Here is a 22,031-nt window from a genome sequence, read left to right as displayed (position 1 = left end):
AGAAAGGTGGTGTTCCTGAATGAAAAGGATATCTATGGGTCCTCCAACGAGAGCCCTTTGGATTACCTGGCGAAGTCTGCCCCGATCAATGTAGCAGCGATGTCCACCAAGACCCTGGATGTTCCATGAGAGGATCCTCATGGATGAGCTATGGCAAGTGAAGCAGCCGCCACTGGCTCACCCCTCTCAGCCGGCCCGGATGATCTGCCCTCCACTCTGTGAGTCTTGGGCGCCGGCTTGGAGGGAGAATAGTCACTGTCTGTCCGGGTGCGGAGTCTCTCCAAAAAAAGGGTGACCTGTCTCTGTGTCCAGCCCCACTCCGCCTTCGCCCTGTCCAGGGCATAGGCGTGAGACCAATCCTCTGCATATATGTATCTAAAGGTAGGCTGCACCCTCGGGGCGGCATGGAGGAGAATCAGTAGCACCGCCTCAACTGAGGTGTGGACCGGATCCGCCTGCCAATCTCCTATACCAAACAAGCTCATACGGGCTGAGTGTAATCGGGTCTGCAATAGGTCCGTGAGCCCCAAGTCACTGAAGTGGTGAGAAAACTCCAGTATCTGATCACGCAAAACTTCCTCTACAGAGTTGCAATCCCATGCTGTGTCTGGGGCAACACTGAGAGGAAAGGAGAAGGCCACCATGCTGCTCACCACTGAAGGAGAACGAGAGGGATGGCACACCACGCAAACTCGCAAGGGCGCGACCAGTGTCTCAAACGGGCCAGCATCCAGCTGGAGACACCTGAAAAAACCGTAATCCACTGGAAGCCCCATCACTCGCGGGGGCCCCCCAGGGGAGGAGAGAACTCTGTGGCGGGCGAAGCTAGGATCGCCATCTCCACCGGCCCGGAGTGGCGGTGGAACAGCCGCTGGACTGAACTCTGGCCTACCCAGCTGCGCTGCCCCGGGGCAATGGGTGGTCTGGCGGAGTATCCTGGAGAGGCCGAGGGAGGGATGGTGGCTCGCGGAGAGGAGGGGGGAGAGCGAGGAGAGGATGGAGAGGCATCTGCCAGAGGATAGGTGTCAGGGGGGGCCGCTGGGGGAGGCGGGAGGGGGGGGGGGCTGGGGGGGGAGAGGGGGGGGTGGAAGGAGTGCTCTCCGAATGAGGGGGAGAGGAGCCGGGGGTCGCAGCGTGCGGCCCGGGATCCTCAGGAATCTGCTCCATGGAGGGGGCGGGGCCCCCCGCGGGGGGAGGCGGGAGCGGGGTCTCCACGTGGGGGGCTCCACCGGCGGCCTCAACGGGCACTGAGTCTGAATCCTCGTCCATCGGGGTGGGACCTGCTGGCCGCCTATCCCTGACTGGAGCATAAGTGCGGGTAGGTGCCTGGACGCCAGCCGGAGTCGCCTGTCCGCCAGCCTGTGCTGCCTGCTGGCGTCTGCGGGCGTTTCCGCCGGCGAACCTCCTGCCATCCACCAGCCTCCTGGGTCTGCGCGGCATCCTCCGCCGGGGCCTGCTCGTCAGATGATGGCGCCTGCTGAGACGAGCCAGGGATGTCCGGTCTCTGAGGTGGATGGCCACCCCTCGGGCCTCCTGAAGGGGGTCCAGAGGCGACAGAGCGTGAAGGATGAACCCCCTTGCGGGGACAGGCGCGTGCGAGGTGGCCCATCTCCCGACAGCTGTAGCACTGGCCGGGGAGGCCCGAATACTCCACGCGCTGTATCAGATGTCCTCCAGAAAGACAAGGGAGGAGGATCGTCTTCGGGAGGGACTCCGGTGACGGAACCACAACACGAATGGCCGGGAGTCCTGCTACCCGAGCTATCACTGAAGCCGCTGTCTGAGGCGTCTCCACCACCTGTCCGAACGCCTTGCCAATGGATGACAAGAGGGGCAAGTACTCCCTGCGGAGTCCAAGAAAGCAGATAGTGATGGGGAAACCTGTCGCGCCTACTAGCAAGTCAGAAGCGGGGTCGAAACCGTGAGTCCATCGCGCCAGGAACGCCCGGGATGAGCGGAGGGCAATGGGGCTCCGAGCCAGCACCATCTGAGCTGCCTGGGGGGGCTCGAAATCCACCTGGTAGTAGCCACGTCCCAAAAAATCGACGCTGATGATCTTGGCAGGCACGCCAACGAGGCTGCCTTGCAGAAGGTCGCGAAGCTCTCTCTGCATCGGACGGCTACCCACTATCTTGCAGACCAAGGAGGAGGCCTCAAGAGCGGATACTGTGGAAACAAACAACTGATGATCTGCACAGCTGTGAACTCTAGACGGAGACCGGAATCGGCAGGGGTAGTCGGAGCGGCTTCCATGGAGTCCTCCAGAGGGAAAAGGCCACAAACCGGGGTCACCAACGGGAGGGACACAGCGAGGGAAGAGATGGCGGGGGAGGAAGCGAGGAAGGAGGCGGGGGGGGAGAGATGGCGGGGGAGGAAACGAGGAAGGAGGCGGAGGAGGAGAAGGCGGGGGGGGAGAGATGGCAGGGGAGGAGGCGAGGAAGGAGGCGGGGGAGAGAGGCGGAGGAGAAGGCGGGGGACAGGCGGGGGGGAGAGGGGGGCGCGCGACGGCGAGAAGCAGCGGGAGGGGGGAAGAGGCGGAGCTCGCAGGAGCAGATCTCAGGTACCACTCAAACGCACAAATCCTTTCCGATGATCATGGGTGGTCTCTTTGATTCAGAAGAGCCTTCTTCTTATGAAGAAGCACATGAGAATGAGCATCGGGTGCAAGCTATGCAAGCTGAAATCTCTTCTATCATGAAGAACAATACTTGGGATCTTGTGGAATCGCCTAAAGGCAAGCATGTCATTGGAACAAAGTGGGTGTACAAAGTCAAAAGAAAGTCTGATGGTACTATGAAGATACTTTTGCTCCTACTTCGAGAATGACCACAATAAGATCAGTGATTGCATTGGCTGCACATAAAGAATGGAAAGTGCATCAATTGGACATCAAAACTGCTTTCTTAAATGGGGATTTACAGGAGGAAGTATATGTAAATCAGCCCATTGGTTTTGTAGTTCCTGGTGAGGAACATAAAGTATGCAGGTTACACAAAGCATTGTATGGGTTAAAGCAAGCTCCAAGAGCTTGGTATGATAAAATACATGCTCATCTAACCAGCCAAGGTTATGTGAATAGTCCAACTGAAAGCACATTGTATGTAAAAAAAACCGATGTGATATTCTCAGTCATCTTGTATGTAGATGACATGCTCATTACAGGTACTAGCAAAGCACAAATTTCAGATTTCAAAGCTGATTTGAAAGCTGAATTTGATATGTCAGATTTGGGGCCTTTATACTACTATCTCGGCATACAGCTTATGCGTACAGATGATGGCATTGTTATGCAGCAAACTAAGTACATAAAAAGTTTGCTAAAAAGGTTTCACATGGATTCCAGCAGAACCAGGTGTACGGCTTACTATGCATGATATTGGACAGCCTTTTGAGGCCGGCATTTACAGCCAGGCAGTGGGATGTCTCATTTACTTGTGTAACATGAGGCCAGACATATCTTTTGGGGTGTCTTTGTTGAGCAAATTCATGCACAGCCCAGGCACAAAGCATTGGTAAGCAGTCAAACGCATTTTTCGTTATCTTCAGGGTACCCTCGATCTTGGTTTGTTCTATCCCAGGGGGGGCAGCTTGCAGCTTTATGCATACAGTGATTCAGATTGGGCTGGTGATTATGATACCAGGCAATCCACAAGTGGGAATTGTTTTTTTCTTGGCAGTTCATGCATATCTTGCTTGAGTAAAAAGCAACCCACTGTTGCCACATCTACTTGTGAGGCTGAGTACAGGGCAGTCTTCACAGCTACAGTAGATTGTGTATGGTTGAGGAGACTATTGGCTGATCTTCGTGAGTGTGAGCAGACACCCACCACCATTCTCACTGATAGCCAGAGTGCTATGGCCGTGGCACGAAATCCAGTATTTCATGCACGTAACAAGCACATAGAGATTCATTATCACTATGTGAGAGAGAGGCTACATGCAGGGGAGATTAGTTTATCTTACTGCCCTACACAAGATAATGTTGCAGATCTATTCACAAAGGCTTTACCTCGAGAAAAGTTTGAAGCTTTCCGCAAAGCTTTGGGCTTACTCTCATACAGAGAGTGATCTGCTACCTTGTACAAGTTCACACTTCCACTACAGGGGGGATTTGTAGGCATATGCTCCCTTATGGTAGTGCTATGTGTGAACGGGGCTTAACCAAGGGCACTTTTTTCCATGTGGTTTTTCCACTTGGATATCAAGTGTGAAAGGACACTCTACATATAATATTTTGTACTTCTATATTATATGGATGTGGCACACATGCAAGGGTTGACTTGCATTTTGTGGCTACCACACTTTTGGCTCTCTCTCTCTCTCTCCCTCTCATTTTCTGTGTGAGCTTCTCTATCCTGCACCTAACCCTAATGTGCAGGTTTGTGTGTGTGAGTGTGTGAGTCCAACACCAACAATGATTGTCCGCATGATTTGAAGCAAATCATCAGTACCAAATGAGATTGTTCGGGCTGAGCTGGGTGCCCAGTAGTAACCGAGGCCCTATCCCAGGCAGTTACCTTTTTACAGCGGCTATGGGAGCTCCCTCAGTAGAGGTACTCCCATTTGGCAGTGACCTCATCCATACAGTTGGGGCAGAGGATGGAGATACTCATTGTTGGTACGCTCAGATGAGATCATGGTTTGATCTACATGGTTTGCGGATAGAGGCACGAATAGAGGCACGACCACCCTTTCAGTACAGTTTGGATTGTCCATTTTTGGATCTCACCCGCTCAGAGCAAAACCGCGTGATCAGGATGGATATCATCAGAGTGGACACAGAGAGGACATGGTGTCACGACCCTGTGTTTTTCTCTGGACAGTATGCAGGTGTGCACGGGGACATGGAGGATAGTGTGAATGGCATCAGTTTGGAGTTGAAAAGGAAACCCATGTGTGGACAACCCCATGTGTGGAGGGGACAAGGGGACAAAGGTTTAAAACCTTTAAAATTGAGAGAACCCTTTTTAGGAGTCGTGGCCCTTTTGGGGAGCCTCCACGTTATTTTTGGAGCTCGCTTTTCCTTGGGGAAAAAAAAAGGGTCGATTGGAGTTACAGGCGGGGGGGGGGGTGCTTTTGGAGCTCTCACGCTTTTGAAAAGGCTGGTCGGCTGAAGACATATACAGACAGATCGGCTGTAGCAGTTCTTACTCTCTCTCTCTCCTGTTTATAGGTGGGCTGGACTGTACGAAGGATGGATAGAGAGCAGGCTGGACTGTGCGTTAGTGCACAGGGGCTGCACAGCAGACGTTTTCCTCCTAGTAACTGGCCAGCTGCACGTTTTCCTTCTCTCTCTAGGCGGCTGGCTGGGCTGCAGAGAAGTACAGCTTTGGACTGCACGTGGCCAGGACTGCTGGCCGACAGGACTGTTTCTCTCTCGTGGAGGGTGGCAAGTTGCAGGAGAAATAGTGAGGAGAGAAGTTGCTGGACAGAGACAGCCGACTATTGTTTCTCTCTCTCTCTCTCTCGATTGGCTGCACGTGGATTGGTTGCAGGAGGTACAAGAGGCTGAACAACACGTTTTTGGGTTCTCTCTCTCTCTTTGGCACAGTCGCGTGGGCTTGATTGCAAGAGGGCAGAAACGCATGATTGAGCAGGAGACAAGACAGTCGCATGGGCTTTTCTCTCTCTCTCTTGGAAGGAGACATGGAACTGATTTGATGGCCTGTTTTGGGTTTCCGGCTGCAAGTACAGGTCACTTGAATGTGTTTCTTGGCATGGGAGTGAAGCAAGCTCGCATGGCTGCATGCTCATGGAGCAGATTGTTTTCTTCCTGCTAGAAAGGAACAGAGGGACCTACAATTATGGGCATCTCTATGTTTCCAGATGTTTCATGAGGGAACAGGTAACTACTAGATGTATGCCGTTGTTGGCACTGTTGTTGAATGGTGCCATGAATGGTTCTGTATGGAAACAGGACAGAAGTTTCAAAGGGAAACAGGCCTAAGGGTTTCATGTGGAAACAAGTCGTAGGTTTCTTGAGGAAACATGTTTTTGGGTTTCTCCAGGAGATAGGTCACATGCAGGCATAAGGTACAGGAATGGACACATGTATGGTACAGCCTTGCTATTGATTGGACAGGGGACAGGAAATCCATGACAGAGATGGATAGTACCCTTGGAAGGTAGAGAAGGTTGGTACAGGTGTGTCGACTGTATGGTATGCTGTGCTCTGATGCGAGTTCTCTTTTGAGAGACAGTTTGGGAGTCTGTGTTGTGATGCAGAAGCACAGGATGTGTTAGGGTGTGATGCTGTTCATAGGGTGAGAGGCTATGGATGGTTGTGGCAGTTCTGATCATGGGAGAAGACTTCTGTATGCAGGACTCAATGTGTGAGAGTCTTTTGAGGTGAACAATGGCTGGACTTGTTTGTGGATGCCGAGCGGATATGAAGCCATGATGCAGGGTATTTGCAGGCTTCAGGAGTTCTACTATGACGGCTGAGTTCCCAGCCTTATTGTAATCAAAGCTCTTATAATCAATTAAAGAAATACCGCAAGGGACGCCACTGCGTTTTGAAGCCAATCGGTGTCCGTGTACTGTTTGCAAGAGCACTCTAGCTCTCCCTGTTTGTTTTCCTTTTCTAGGTCCTCAATGGCGTTGAAGTGTTTTATGTGCGAGTGCTTGTTTCACCGCCCGTCAGATTTCTGAAGGCCAGTTTCACATGGACTAGCCCCCTTGAGCCCTTGGGCACGAAAATGGCTCATGTAGAACACCTTGGTAAAACTCTATGAAACAAATACCAAGGCACGAAAGATACAGTTGAAGAATGAACTTCATACTGTGGAGAAAAAGAGTATGTCTGTGAATGACTATGCATTGAAGATAAAGGGTATTGTGGAATCCCTTGCATCTATTGGTGTTTCAATAGATGATGATGATAAGGTGGAAGTCTGTCTACGTGGTCTCAAGCCACAATACAAGGCGTTCAAGACGTCTATTCAGACTCGGGAAAACATTCCCAATTTTACAGATTTGGTGTCTATGTTGATTATAGAAGAGAAAAGCTTGGGTGAAGACCAACAGTCCTCACAAAACAAAAACAGTTCAGAGCAACAGGCCTTTTTACACAAGTTCAGGAAGAGGACGAGATAGAGGAGGCCGTGGACGCGGTCAAGGAGGTGGCCGAACAGGTAATCAGAATTATGGCCAGCAGCAGCAGCAACAACAACAACAGTCCCAGAATTCACAACAACAACAGCAACAACACGCAGGTGGAAGAGGCCAATTCACAGGCAGGGGGAGTCAAAGAGGTTGTGGAAATTGGCAAAGGTAGTATAATGATACACGTGGATACTTTTATTGTGGTAAGCCTGGACATGTGCAGGCAGATTGTTATAAGAAGCAGACTGACATGCAAAATGGAAAATTGCAGCAAAACAACTATGCATCCTCGAGCAAAAACAATGAGGATAATAAAAGGTTGTTTGTTCGTGAATGCCATGTCTAAAAATGATGAAGCAACACATAAAGATGATGTATGGTATGTTGATTCAGGTGCTTCGAACCACATGACAAGTCATGGGGAGTGGTTCAAGGAGATAAAGAACCTTGAAAGACCAGGTTTTGTGGAAACAGGGGATGACATTGCTCATCCAATTGCCCATGTTGGAGATGTGCCATTGTCTATGCAGGATGGCAAAGTGAAGTACCTTGCAGATGTACTTCATGTTCCGAACATAACAAATAATCTGGTTTTAGTTGGCCAGATGATTGAGCAGGGTTTGCAGGTTCGGTTTAACCCTGATGGTTGTTATGTTGAAGACTTTAAAGACAAGTGCAGGTTGGTTGCAAAAGGCAACATACGTTGAATGTAAACATGTCTGAAGTGAGTGCTACGATGTTTGCAAATGGTTCAGGAATTGTTGCAGACACAGACATTTGGCATAAAAGAAGTGGACATGTGAATGTGCAGAGAATGAAGTCTATGCAGACTCAAGGAATTGTGACAGGGCTACCAAAATTTAAAGTTGAAGGAATGCAGAGAATATGTGAAGCATGCCAATTTGGAAAGCAAACAAAGCATGTATTTTCACGTAACAGATATGTGAGCAGAAATGCACTAGATGTTGTGCATTCAGATGTATGGGGTCCTACGAAGACCATGTCTATGGGAGGCTGCAGGTATTATGTGACATTTATTGATGACCACACAAGGAAAGTGTGGGTATACTTCATGAAGGAGAAGGGTGAGGTGTTCACTCATTTTCAGAATTTAAGAGTTATGGTTGAAAAGCAACAGGGAAATATGTAAAGTGCCTAAGGTCAGATGGAGGGGGAGAGTTCTCCAATGAGTTCTCTAAATTTCTAAAGAAGAATGGTATTCGGAGACAGTTTACATGCAGATACACTCCGCAGCAAAATGGAGTTGCTGAGCGGAAAAACAGGCACATTGCTGAGATTGCGCGAGCATTGATGGAAGAGAAGAATATGCCGCATAGCTATTGGACTCAGGCTATTTCTACAGTAGTTTACATCATGAACAGGACTCCAACTACAGCCATACATGATGTAACTCCAGAGGAGAGGTTTACTGGCAGAAAACCTGATTTGTCTCATCTGAAAGTTTTTGGTTGCATTGCATATGTGCATGTGCCAGATGAGATGAGAACTAAGCTGGATCCAAAAGCTGAAAAAATTGAGTGTTTATTGGATATTCCCTTGAGCAAAAGGGATACAGGTGTTATAACCCTACTACACGTGAGTTGAGGGTAAGTAGGGATGTTGTTTTTGATGAGATGAGCAGCTGATATGCTACTAAAAAAGAAGCTGTTGGGGCTGATGTGAGTGGAAATGTGGTTGCACAGAATACAAAGTCAGCAATCACAGTCTTTGAGTGGACCAGGAGAGTCCTCATCTAGTGGTTCAGTTGATAGACCATGGAGTGGCAGGCTGCGTCATAATACCAGTCCTGCAAATGTGATTAGTACATAACATAAAGGCAAAGAGAAAGTGGTTGAGCCCCTTAGTATGCCTGACATTTCTGCAGGGCATTCTCATGTTGATGGAGAGTCTAGTGGCTCAGAGATGAGCCTTGATGAGGAGCTTGGGATACCAGCTATGAGAACACTTGGTGTAAAGAAGGCTATGGAAGCCATGAATGCAAAGCTGTGAAGATCTGGGAGAGTGAAGAATCCTGTGCAGAGGTTTACCTATGATGGTTATGTGGCACATCACTATGCATACATGGCAAAGGTTGTGCAAGTTCTAGAGCCCACATGCATTGATGAGGCTGTTGGAAATGTGTGTTGGGAGAAAGCTATGGATGAGGAGATGGATGCACTATATGGAAATGAGACTTGGGATTTAGTGCAATTGCCTGAAGGCAAGAAAGCCATTGGATGCAAGTGGGTGTACAAAGTAAAACAAAACAGTGATGGAAGCATAAGCAGGTACAAGGCTAGATTGGTAGTCAAAGGATATGCGTAGACATATGGCATTGATTATGAGGAAACTTTCAGCCCAGTTGCCAAGATGGCAACAGTGAAAGTTGTGATAGCAGTGGCTACGTCAAAGAAATGGTCTTTACATCAGATGGATGTAAAGAATGCATTCTTGCATGGGGATTTGTAGGAAGAGGTGTATATGTTGCAGCCACCTGGTTATGAGGATGTGAGTCACCCCAAGCATGTTTGCAGGTTGAAGAAAGCCTTGTATGGCTTAAAACAAGCACCAAGAGCATGGTCTGACAAGATTTCTGAATATCTTGTCACTATTGGCTTTCATGTAGCCAAGGCAGATTTCTCGCTGTATGTGAGACACAGTGATAGAGGCATCTATGTAGGTGATCTGATCATTACGGGGGACCTTGATGCAGAGATCTTTGATGTAAAGATCTTGCTTAGACAGAAGTTTGAGATGAAGGATCCTTGATGTAAAGATCTTGCTTAGACAGAAGTTTGAGATGAAGGATCTTGGGGAGCTCAGATATTTCTTGGGCATTGAGGTGTTCCGCCTACATATTCTCTCTTTGACCATTGTTTTTCCATCTCTCTCTTCGACACACATCCATGCTTTTCTCTCTCTGCTTTTTTCCATCTCTCCTATGACACACATCCACACTTTTCTTCTCTCTTCGACAAGTTCCACCTTTTCTCACCCACTGTGCACGACACCGCTTCCCTCTCTCCCTTCGACAACCTCTATCTACTCTCCTCAACATATACATCTTCTTTCTCTTCGACATATGACACCTTTCCCCCTCTCTCTTTTTTAGCCCCTTCTTCTCTCCCTTCAACATATAATACCTTTCCCTCTCCCTCTCTTCAACAGCCCCTTCTTCGCTCTCTTTGACATATGCCATATCCTCTCTCTTTTCGACTGCCTTCTCTCTCTTCAACATACGCATATGCCACCCTTCCGTCTCTCTCTTCATTATCCCCTTCTTCTCTTGCTTCGACATACGCATATGACACCTCGTCCCTCTCTCTCTTTGGCACCTCCAGCTTCTCTCTTCGACCTGTGCACCATCTTCTGCTTTTGTGCCACCACTTCCTCTCTCTTCGACAGCCCCTTCTCTCTCTTCGACATATCTTCCCTCTGTTTGACACCTCCATCTTCTCTTCAAACCCCCATCCTCCTCTCTTCAACATGCCGGTGAACCTCCAAAATAAGCGATCACTTTCTTGCCAGATGCTCGCTGCAGAACAGCCTGCCAACACACCAATGTTTTTCTCCCCTCAGCTCACACATGGGCACTCCCACCGGCCTCTCCATCATCCTCGCCATTGGCACCCGCCCCCTTCTATGCTCACCATCGACATCATCCTCAGCATCAGCACCACTTGCCCCCTTCTACGTTCACCATCGCCATCATCCTTGCCATCGGGACCCACCCCTTTCTATGTTCACCATTGCCATCAGCATCTGCACGTTCACGGTTGCAACATCCTCGCTGTCAGCACACGCCATCAGCATCACCACTCCACCCCATCTCCCTTTTCTCACCATGGCTTCCACACCCAGCTTCATTTCCCCCTCTTCCTCCTCGGCTTCCCTTTGTGGCCTCTCCCTAACTCTCTAACGGCTTGGCCTCAGGCAGCCTCTCCTTTCTTCTCCGACAACAACTTCTCAGCTGCATTCAACGGGACAGTGAATTGTTTAGTGGTGATGGGCGACCTGTAGCCTGCCAGACTGCCTGCCAAGTGTTCAGCTGATAGGTGTTCATCTGACAGGTGTTCAACTAACAAGTCAAAGTAGCATCCAACACCCACTTGCAGCCCTCTCCATCACCTAGCTACTTTTTACTGGGATCAGTGGCACATTCAATTGACTTGCATGTAGATGTTGCGACCAGATTGGCAATTAGCGGCAACTTTTGAGTAATAATGTCTCACTCAATGCCGAACGGTGAACCTACCTGGGATGACCACTTGTATAACTATGTAACTCTAGGATTGCCAAAGGTGGATCAAAGTTTTAGTGTTTCGCTCTTCAGGTTCTGTACCGTCACTTGAGCCATCTTAGTGATTGTCTACTCTCACGTCCTTGTCAAGTCTTGGGCGCATGATAAGCAGTGTCTTGTTAGAGTTGTGTGAGTGCATAGTGGAGTGAGGTAGTCTAGCCGCATGTCTCCCTAGTCAAGTAGCAACTCCTGAAGGCATACTGCCATAAAGTGAACCCGCGACACGAACTAGTGTCGCAAACCTAGTGTGCCGAGCAGCAAGGTCTACTACAATCTAAGTGATCGAACATCCATGCATTGGGTGCTTGGCGATGTCTACCTTACATCAACAGAAATGCAATATGAGGTTGACACATCTAAGGCAACGTAGCGGTTACCAAAGATGTAGATTTACCTTGGATAGATCTAGAACATCTAGGTGGCAACTACCTCATTTGACGTGAGGACATAGAGAGAAGCTCTTTGTGAACCTATAAATTGATGTATTTTCCTTTGTGATAATGAGAAGCTTTGTGCATTGCTTGGTGAAAACACTCTTGTCAAGCTTGAGGTCCTCTCCATAGTGCTAGTGTACTTCATGGTTTCTCTTTAATTCTTCATTATTAGTGACAGTGTCATTAACCTTGTACTCGTTTTTTCCAATTTGAGCTTCAGCTCATGATTTTCTATGTGGATAATCCAATCTCATCGAAAGACCCTTTACTGTAAGGATTCTATCGCTCTTTTCCCTATTTCTTGCCCTTGCTTAAGACTTTCTCTTGTTTTTTCCTTCCGTTTTTTCCTGAGGATTTCTGTCACTTAAAGTGGACTGAGAAAACTTGAGCAACGCCACACTATAATGTAAAGATACACTTAAATGCAAAAGACCGTTTCAAAAGAAAACTGTTAGCTAATTACATAACTGCACAAAGAAAACGAGCAGCAGGGTTGGCTGCAAGGAACTGATCTGGCTCTGTGTTGCTAATGTATGACTAGAGAAGGACAGTCCGTCTTAACAATGCGACATGGGGGAGTTACACATCCTCAAATAGGCAGGACTAAAAAAACATTTTGACCTCCTCTTTTGCTAGTCTCCAGCTGCCTCTTGTGTCCATTGCCAAGAATCTCTTTGAAATACTTCCTGGCCATCCTTCTTGCTTATCCCTTCTCCATCTGGCAACTTTGGCAAGACGCTTACGCCTTGTAGGTTCAAAACAAGAAGGATAGAACATCACTCACTAACACTCCTCCCTCCCTCCCTCCCCCTTCCTTAAAGAGCTGTACACCAACTCAAGTCAGCTCCAAACATGATGAGCTCATTCATAAAGTTCAAAAGAAGCATTGGTCTATGCAATGGCCTGCAGCTTTGGTTGTCACATTGGAATGATGCAACTCGATCCTGCACTCCTTCAATTCTTCAAATATAATCCACCTCCACCACAATGTCTTGCACTATGCAGCTTGTGCAGCCTTTTTTCCCCCCCAGCCCCCTTTGGCCTCTCCCGAGCACTCCAGCCGACTGCCTGCAGCCCCTGACCCTGGGAGGAACCACCATGCGGGCTCTGTCCACAGTTTGATTCACCACTTCTCAAAGCCGATAGCGATGATGGTTGCTGCTTCTCTGGTGAGAGCCGTCCCCTCGGAGTCTCCAAGTCTCCTCCCCCCACAAGTCATGGGACAACCGGTGGACTACATTTCCCTCAGATGTCTTCCAGTTGATGCCACCGCTTTTGCTGAGACTTCGGCTCCTCTCCAAGTTTTTGTCATTTTTCACCGATCCAGCCAATCCAGAGAAAGGCACAGAGATTTTCTCGTTCCCCCTTGGGTGTTGCGGCAGAGCGAGAGTGGAGTCCGGAAGACTATAGAGCTCTCTCACCACCTGGGAGATCTACACCTCACAGACATTGTTTCCCACTTTTGACCCTGGAGCTTGTGGATCAGGCCACAACAACCAGAATGGTGAGCTCATGAGCTTGAGCTTGGAGGTGATATTCTTCATTTACCTGCATGTATCATTGGTGGTACCCCTCCCCCACTCCTATAGATACCTTTACTTCGATATCTGGAGCCCAATTTATGCTTACAGCTGAGCCAGAGAGGAATGGGCCCACATGGAGCATAGGATTGGGGAACACCTTGGTTGGCTGCAAACTAGGACAAGACTGTGACTACTCACCATCCAAAGCCCCGCCCAAGTCTCATAGGGTGGAGGGCAGCACAGACAGATCTCACCCCTCCAGACCCCTGTGATGCGGATAGTCACTTGGAACATCCAGGGATTGGGCAGCCTGCACTGTCGCTCTAGGTGACAGTAAGTCCTTCGTCAGGAGTTGCATTGAGACTTAGTGGGAGGCTCCATCGACATCCTCTTTCTGCAGGAGCATTACTTGTCAGCTGGTGGTGCCCACAAATGCAGGAAGATTTTGCAGGCCACCTTTTGGTCACCCGCATTTGGTCCCTCTGGAATCCAAGGCGGTGTATGTATCTCTGTCAGTGAGCAGCTTCTTCCGGCACGGTAGTGGATTTAGGCACCATAGTTCTAGGGAGGGCACAGTGGGTGATTATCAGGCTTGGGGAGGACTGGGCGGGCCTCAACATTTATGCCCCGAACTCCATGGCAGGTCGAGCACACTTCTAAAGCTTGATTAGGCACCTACCTCATGCAGTATGGGGGGAGACTTCAATATGATGGAGACTATGGAGGACACACTCAGAATTAGTCTTTGGAGCTGAGCTGGCGGTGAGGAGCTTATCTTCTCCATCAGGGGATAGGACTCCTGGCATCTTCCGGAGTTTGGGCAGTCAGGGGAGTCTAAGATTCTCCAGATCCGACAGGCGGAGCACAGGCCCCAACCTATTTCGGTTAGACCGCTTCTATGTTGACGAGTGGGCCTGTGCGCGGTCTTGTTGGTATTTTGGCTGGTGCTTCCTTTTCCATCATCCAGGACCCGGAGATCTGCTGGGGAGGATTGAGGAGCTATGGGGGAGCCTGACCTTCCATGAGGGCATTGCAGCTATGACTCTGGATACTGGAACTGTGAGAGAGGATGGGGTTCCAGTCCCCTTTTTTCTTCAACACTGGGAGCTCATGGAGGGCAGCTTCCGCGCGGCCTTCAATGAGATTATGAGATCTGGATCTATGCTCAAGAGACTGTCAGAGGGTTTGATTCACTTGACCCCCAAGGAGGGAGATGACACACTGGAGATTCGCCAGTGCAGACCAGTCACCCTCTTGGGGACAGCCTACAAAATCCTCGCCAAAACCATCAGCTGCCAACTGCAGCCCCACCGCCTAGATTTGATCCATGGTACACAAACAAGCTTCATCTAGGATATCTGGATAACATCATCACTTTTGGGGAGGCGTCGCCCACCGTTCGTCTTCGATAGCAGGACTTGGCTGGATTTCGAGAAAGCTTACGACAGGATGGATTGGGGCACGGTGCAGGATAGGTTTCCCCGCCGCCTGGATCCAAGGTGTCTCCACTGTCTAGACACTTGAAATGTATGCTTTCTTTGACTCTTATACATGGTTTGAGATAGGGGATTTCTGGAAGAGGGTGTGGGATAGTTTTCGACTGTGTTAGATCACTCTCTTTCTATGGCAGCTGGCGCATTGGAGCCTAGCGGTTGGCACTTGGTTGGCAATAGGAGGTAGATCAGCAAGCTGTTCGAGGTGTGGCCACCATCTACAGGAGTCCCAGAGGCACTGCCTTTGGGATTGCCCAAAGGCTCAACAGGTTTGGTAGCAGATTCTTGGCATTTTCACTATGGACCGGGCCCCCTCCCACATAGTTACTTGGGACACAATTGCTTGGGCCACTATGGCTGAGGCTGCCATGGCATATGAGGAGGAGGGTGGGGGACTCGCCCTGCAGGTCTCTCATCATTGTATTTCTGCAATGCCAATTCCAGCTCCAGCCAACGACCATTGGACTCCCGGCTCCAGCCAAAGATGGGAGATTTGCACGAATATCTCTGCGTGGCACAATTGGTGAGCTCGCACTAGCGAGGGGATCGAGGGCAATCTCACCCCACCAGCAAAGTCCATCTAGAGCATCTGGCTTGATATCATTCATACCCTCCATGGACACTGGGGGAAGCTTCACAGTGGCTCCAACCATATGTGGAAGCGCTGCGAGGCCGCCTTGAGGATTTGGCATCACGGTCCCTTTCTCACTGACAGTGGTGGTGAGCTCACTTGGCACTATAGACCACCAGGGTGGTTGTTCCCCCGCCCCACCACCCCCCCCCTCCCCCAAAAAAACTAAAAAATAATAAAATTGTATGAGATAGCCTTATCTGCCAGCCAGAGGAGCAGAGCATCCTCCCCCTTTACAATTTCTTGATGCTCGCTTCCCTTTATGGAGCTGAGTTTGTACTTAGCCATTATGGCTGTTTTGCTTGAAAAAAATAAAGATTTACGTCAGTTCTCCGCCATACTGATCATGCTGTCAAGGGTCTTGAGTATTAGAGTCCATGACCAGAAAAAAAAGGCTGAACCCCAGACTTGAAGCAATATGGCATCGTGTAGACGTCCTCGGACATGCTGGGGACTTTGGGAGGGTAGAAAACTTGTTGAGGAGGATGCAGATGCATGCTGATCTTACCATTTGGTCATGCTTTCTGGGTGCATGTTGCACACATGTCAATGTAAGACTGGCAAAAGATGCATTTGATCATGTTGTACATATTTTGATGTCAAACATTTATGCCCACGATGGGATGCAGGAGCCAAAACCAAGGTGGAAAATCTTAGACAGAAACAAGGCGCATGGATGAAACCTGGGCCAGAGCTAGACAGGGCATGAGTAGGAAGTACCCTCATTTACTCGTAGGATATCAAAAACAGGAAAGCACTTCTGTCACTAGCCATATCAGATGAGTGAAGCGCTTAAGGAGAAAGGAATACGCACACCAGTTGCCTTGATTCTTCTTCAGCACTCGGCCTGTGGGAATGGCTTGCTGGGGGGACCACCATAATAGTCTCCCACTTTGCGTTTTGTGAAGAGACGTAGGTGGGCTCTGAGGTATGTGAAACTCATACTGCTCTTTGAGTGCAACTTATTAGCACAATGCAATCAAATTGTTGCCTAGCATCTAAAAGCCCAAACCTTAATTTCAAAAACCAAAAAAAAAAAAAAACACAAGCACTCTTTAACAAAAACATAAAAACCAAAAAATACAAGCACTTTTCAACAAAAACATAAAAAGAGCTTGTGTGTGTGCAGCCTTGTGTGGAGATAAGACACACTTGGCAAGCATATGCAGCACTTCAAAAATAGATGGAAGTGAGAAACGATGAAAATTTTTAGTCTTTTAAGTTGTGACTACTTAAGCATCCTCACCTGGAAATTTTTCTAACAGTTTGGTTGTAACAGATGCTGCATCTTCAGATCCATTCAAAATATCTTCAGGCAGTCTGTTTCCACATGCACAAAAAGGAGTCACTGAAGCCTCAGAAGCATTATAAAGCAAATGGATATCAGAAAAGACAAGAAAATAAGTACATTAACTTGACCAAGATTTTGAAAGTGACCACCTTACCACTACAACCATGGGCTCTACTGATAAACTCTATCCACCTTGTTTGTTCACTGTAGCCTCAGGAAGGCCTCTTGGTGAATAAAATCCCAAGCATCTCTGATCTATGTAGTGCTACCACCCAAACCCGTGTGAGGGGGCCAAACCCCTCCCTGAAGAGATAGTGAAGGGACGAGGAGATTATTTGGAAGAGAGAGAAAAAGAAGGTAAGGAGGAGGATCAGCAGAATACCACTCAGATATCCATCACTGACTTCTTTGGACCTCACCAATTGAATGTGATAAATTCTCAACACTGCCTGTCAACACCCAATGGGATTGAGAGACCATGACACCATGGAATGGACACTCGTGCCTACCAGGAGTGTGCCCCATCAACCCAAGACCCACTAGCACCTCATACACATAAAGTGAAATTGGGTATAGTCCCTTCGGAGAATCAGATGTCCTCATCCTCCCGTTACCTCCAGAATTGGGACATCCCCCAGCAGGTTCCAAGTGGGCATTGCCTCCATGTATACTTCCATAGAGGAGTATGACACAAGATGAGCACCACTGGTCGTACCGACCTTGTCATTGTAAATTAGAAACTGCATAGTACACAGGTCTATCTTTCTTTTGGCCCTTTTCAGCTCCGTGTTTGTGATCTTCAGTTTACACATGAAACTTATGTAACTCTTTTTGGTTCCATAGAATCATTGGCTCTTTAGTATATGTTAATTATCTCTCTCTCTCATCACACCAGCTTGAGATTGAGGCACGTGGGGCAGCACGGATCCCAAGAGCAAAGCGGATATGCAGACTATGCCAGGAGGAGGTTGAGAGTGAGGAGCATTATGTATGCAGATGCAGAGCATATAGTGTCATTAGAGAGAGATACACCACCATCTTCAGTGGACATCCCTCACTCCACCAAATCATGGAGTCTGCAGACCAGCACAGATTTGGCGAGTTCTTGCTAGCGACACAGCGCCACAGAGAGACACTGCTACGGACTCATACCACGGGGAGAGGTGGGCGACAGCTCCAGCTCCAGCTCATTGATTTCTTCCAGAGATCTATCCCAGTGCCTACCTTGACATAGGAGGGGGTTACACTTCAGCGCGCTACGGACCTCCGAACCACACGGAGACCGAGAGCACCAGACTCCCAGACTACATCAGAGGGAGATCACAGAGATACGGGCTCGACATCAGCACCATATCCAGGAGCGGCTAGCTCACTTACACTCACACCCGGAGATCATGCTTCGAGGTATTTTTGCCTTGCCATCGCCTATGTATCACATATTACACCCCCATTATGGTATTGGTTGGAGCTAGACAGATTTGCATTGCATTCTTGTATACCCTACGCATATAGGTTGCATACTGAGCCTCTAGCAGTAGTGCTCCATCCATCACACCCCCCCACTAGCTCAGTACTTTCATAGTTTATTTCATGTTCATTTTGTTCTTTTTTTCTCTGGACATCCAGAAGACATTGGCAGTTGTACATTCATTTGTCTCATAGGTCGAGTTTGGCCTCTAGTAGACGTTAATACAGCTTTCTTTCTCTCTCTCTCTCTCTAAAAGTCTCCTATATGGACAACAATGAGAAAATAGCAGTGATGAAGCAAACAAGGTCTCTCCAAGGGACAAAGGTATGGATAGCTGATAAACTCACCCCGCTACAACTCAAGAACAGATCGGCAGAGCTGAATAAAGTTAAAGAAGCAAGAAAGAATGGCAAATGGGCAATATACAGAGGAGGACAAGCAATCATTAAAGAATTCCGTACCCCACCCCCCTCAAGAGCAAATCCATCCACGGATGAAATATAGCTATTTTTATTTTGAACCTCAATTTCGAACTAGATGCAATAGAACCCATTGTAATTAAAACTCTTAAGAGTTCATTTTGAGTTTTTTTTTTCAGTTTTATGCCTCTTTGGCATCGATACCCAGAGTGGAATGTAAATGGATGTACCTGATCTGTCCCATAGGTCGGATTCGGCCTCCCGTGGACGTTAATATAACTTTCTTCTTCTTTCTTCTTTCTCTCTTTTGGGTAAAAGCTAGTATTCTATTACCAAAAAACAATATACATGGGGGGGATGTACTTCAAAGAGAAGTCATCCAAGGAAGTAGGCAAAAAACAGTAGAAGACGACTTCAAACTGTGGGATGTCAAGAGCGTCCAACTGTTGACAATCATGTAGGAGGTGGTGAAGGTTGGCATGAAAGAAAGCATAAGAATCCAAAGAAGGCTGTCGAAACATAGCATGATTCCGAGCCTTCCAAATAGTCTAGAGTGCCCAATATCTAATCCAAATGATGAAAGTGTCAAATCTAGAGATACAAGATGGGAGGACACCAAAAATCCAGAAAGGTTTTCCTCCTTTGAATCATGGAAAACGTCCCACGGAGGTAAGTGCTTGCAAGAATTTTTTGGACTCCATGAAATGCCAAAGAAGATGAGGAACAAACTCTGCATGCCGTCCATATCGACAACATCTATCACTAGAGATATGTTGTCTGCTAGAAAAGCAAAAATTGGAAGTATTCCCAGAAGATATCTCCATAAGAATAGGTGTTGCTTGAGACGCAACTTACAACTCCAAATTGTTTGAAGCCTTTGTTTCCACCATTTAGTAGTCCTTATGCAAATCCCATAAAGCATCAGCATGAGGTGAATCTATCACCATTTGGCCACCCAATTGGTCCACCCATGCTTTCATCATGTATGTACATTGGACTGGTGTCCATGGCACTTGTATATGCCAGGGATTAATGCCACTCATGTGATACAGTGGACATCGCTTTCCATTGGGACTTGTGCCTCTGTGTACATGCTTGGAAATGCCTGGTGAATTGGTGTTCCATTGGGTCTAATACTTCGTGTACTTGCCTGGAGCACGTCTATTTTGGTATAGTTTCATGAACGGGGATTGTCCATACCAATGCTGCATTGCATAGCATCTTTATGTGCTTGCTTGCAATTGAAATTGCATGTTGTTTTCATGCTTGCTTGACCAATGTGTAGTTGTGGGTAAGGGGACGCCCGCCCGCGAACTGTGCGTGTGAAACTGTCTGCTGACATGGTTATGTGGCATGTGACAGGTGGTAAGTATTGGTCATAAACCTAGCCTTAGGAGTTAACACTAATTTATAACTGAGTGTGTACACACTTCATTAAGTTTTGGGTGACCAAAACTCACTTATAAATTATGATCAGCCCGATGTTCACACACACTGATGTCTCGAGGTGGACAAAACCCAATGTCCACCGCCCAGACCTTATCCCCTTTGTACAAAGGGAGTAACCAGCCATGTGTCCACTCTAGCTTCCTCCACAAAGCACCTGCCTACCACCTACACTGGACAACTCACCACCTCACTCCTCCTCTCTCTAGAGATAGGCACCTGTATTTTCTGCACTTTCTCCTTCCCAACTCCATATCCAAGCTTGCTAAGGTGTTTCTCGAGCTTCCAAGAGTGTTTCCAGGTGCTAATCACTCTCCTACACACTCCCAATGACTAAAATTCAGCAAAAAAGCTCTCTTTATTGCTGTAATTTCTGGTCTTTTTGTTGAAAACCCTAATTTCAGCCCTCCTTTCTCAAGTTGAACTCCGTTGTCATCGACTCTACTTGCTATTGGTAAGCTTTTATGCTTAAATATGGGAGAAAGTAGCAGGAGGGAGGAACCAATTTACAAGATCACATACCCTGTGTAGTGTTCTCTTGTCCTACGTGCTCTCTTGCAGATTGTTGCTACCATGTGTTGGTGGAACAATACAGAGCAGATGGTAGGGAACATGGACACTTGAGAGGGTAGTGTGAGTTGCAAGTCTAAATCAACAACCACTTGTTTGCAATACTGTATTCATATGCATTGGTATGGAAATCTGGTTAGAAATGCCCATGACACTATGTACTTGATTCTCCCAAGATCAATATATTTTATTTGAGGGAGCGGTCGGCCGTTTTGGCTCATTGTGTGTCTCTTGTCAATTCAGCAAATTACTCCTTGTATTGAGCATGTGTCCATCAAATCTTAGTGTATTTAAGTGTATTGATTAGCATTGTGTTCAACCAAGTTACATTGGTATCAGAGCATACGGTTCTCTTTCACTTCTATTGTGAGAGATGATCACCGTGAACACTAGCTATCTCTACACTTAGAACATTATGGACAGCCATATAGTGAATGTTGGAGATGCTAACACAAGAGGCAGAGACAATGAAACGCATGCCTCCAATGCTTTACAGGATGAGCAAACTCATGTGGTGCACAATAGGGAACATGAATATGTGGGACAGCCGTCCCATGGCAAAGAGAACATGCACGAAGAAGAGTCTATAGTCTTGAGGACTGAACTTACTCGTATGCAGGCTCTCCTCCATGCACAACAAGAAGAATTGAATCTCTACCGCCGTGAGGATCCATTGGTACATGACCGTTTGAAAGCCAGGAAAGCTGAATCTTATATCGATCATGCAATGGCAATGATTGCTCAAGAGTTGCACATGCAACCGAGGGATGCAACACGTGCATACTTGGATCGTACCGAGGATCCCTATGCAGAAAAGGCAACCATCCCACATATCTTGGAATCCCCACAGGTGTCCGAACAAGAACTTATGTCTAAGAGGATGAATCTCCATGCTATGGGAGAGGAACAATCAATGACTTCACGCCATGCAAGAATACCTTATGTAGCCCGTGAAGGATACAATGTTTATGGTAGTGGTCAAAATGTATATCAAATGCCATTGCCGGCTGAAAAATTGCATACACAACACATGCAACATGGGCTGCAATTTTCTGTTGGTGCAGGTATTCCGTGTATCTCTCATGCCACTCATGCCTTCGAGTGTGCTCGTGAGAGGAAGAAGCTATGGCTGAAAATGTATCAATGCATGTTGAGGAGCCAGCCATGCCTCATGCTTACAGGGCACATGTATCTATGCCTTATGCATCACCTTTTGGTCCTAAAATGATGCCAGTCACAGGGGCTGTCCCAATGGACAAACATGGGGGAAAACATGTTGAGATGCAGGCACATGCATCAAAGTCTCGTGACTTCAAAGCCGGAGACAAATCTGTGAAGTTTGACGCATATCA

General features: G+C 47.8%; 1 protein-coding gene across 3 annotated transcripts in view; it reads right to left on the bottom strand.

Moving 5' to 3' along the window:
• Window positions 1-22,031, bottom strand: part of LOC147638406 (ureide permease 5-like) — a 144,670-nt gene that overhangs the window by 22,872 nt on the left and 99,767 nt on the right. For all 3 annotated transcript variants that reach the window (XM_086798336.1, XM_086798335.1, XM_086798334.1), the window contains exon 5: window positions 16,732-16,805. In XM_086798336.1, coding sequence (XP_086654462.1) covers window positions 16,732-16,805 — 74 coding nt within the window. The remainder of the gene's footprint in view (window positions 1-16,731; window positions 16,806-22,031) is intronic.

This window comes from Cibotium barometz, chromosome 5 (assembly GCF_041138505.1).
Source record: "Cibotium barometz isolate CiBa-2024 chromosome 5, ASM4113850v1, whole genome shotgun sequence".
Taxonomy (NCBI): Eukaryota; Viridiplantae; Streptophyta; class Polypodiopsida; order Cyatheales; family Cibotiaceae; genus Cibotium; species Cibotium barometz.
The sequence above is the reverse complement of the archived record's forward strand: the minus strand, read 5'-3'. Positions and strand labels throughout refer to the sequence as shown.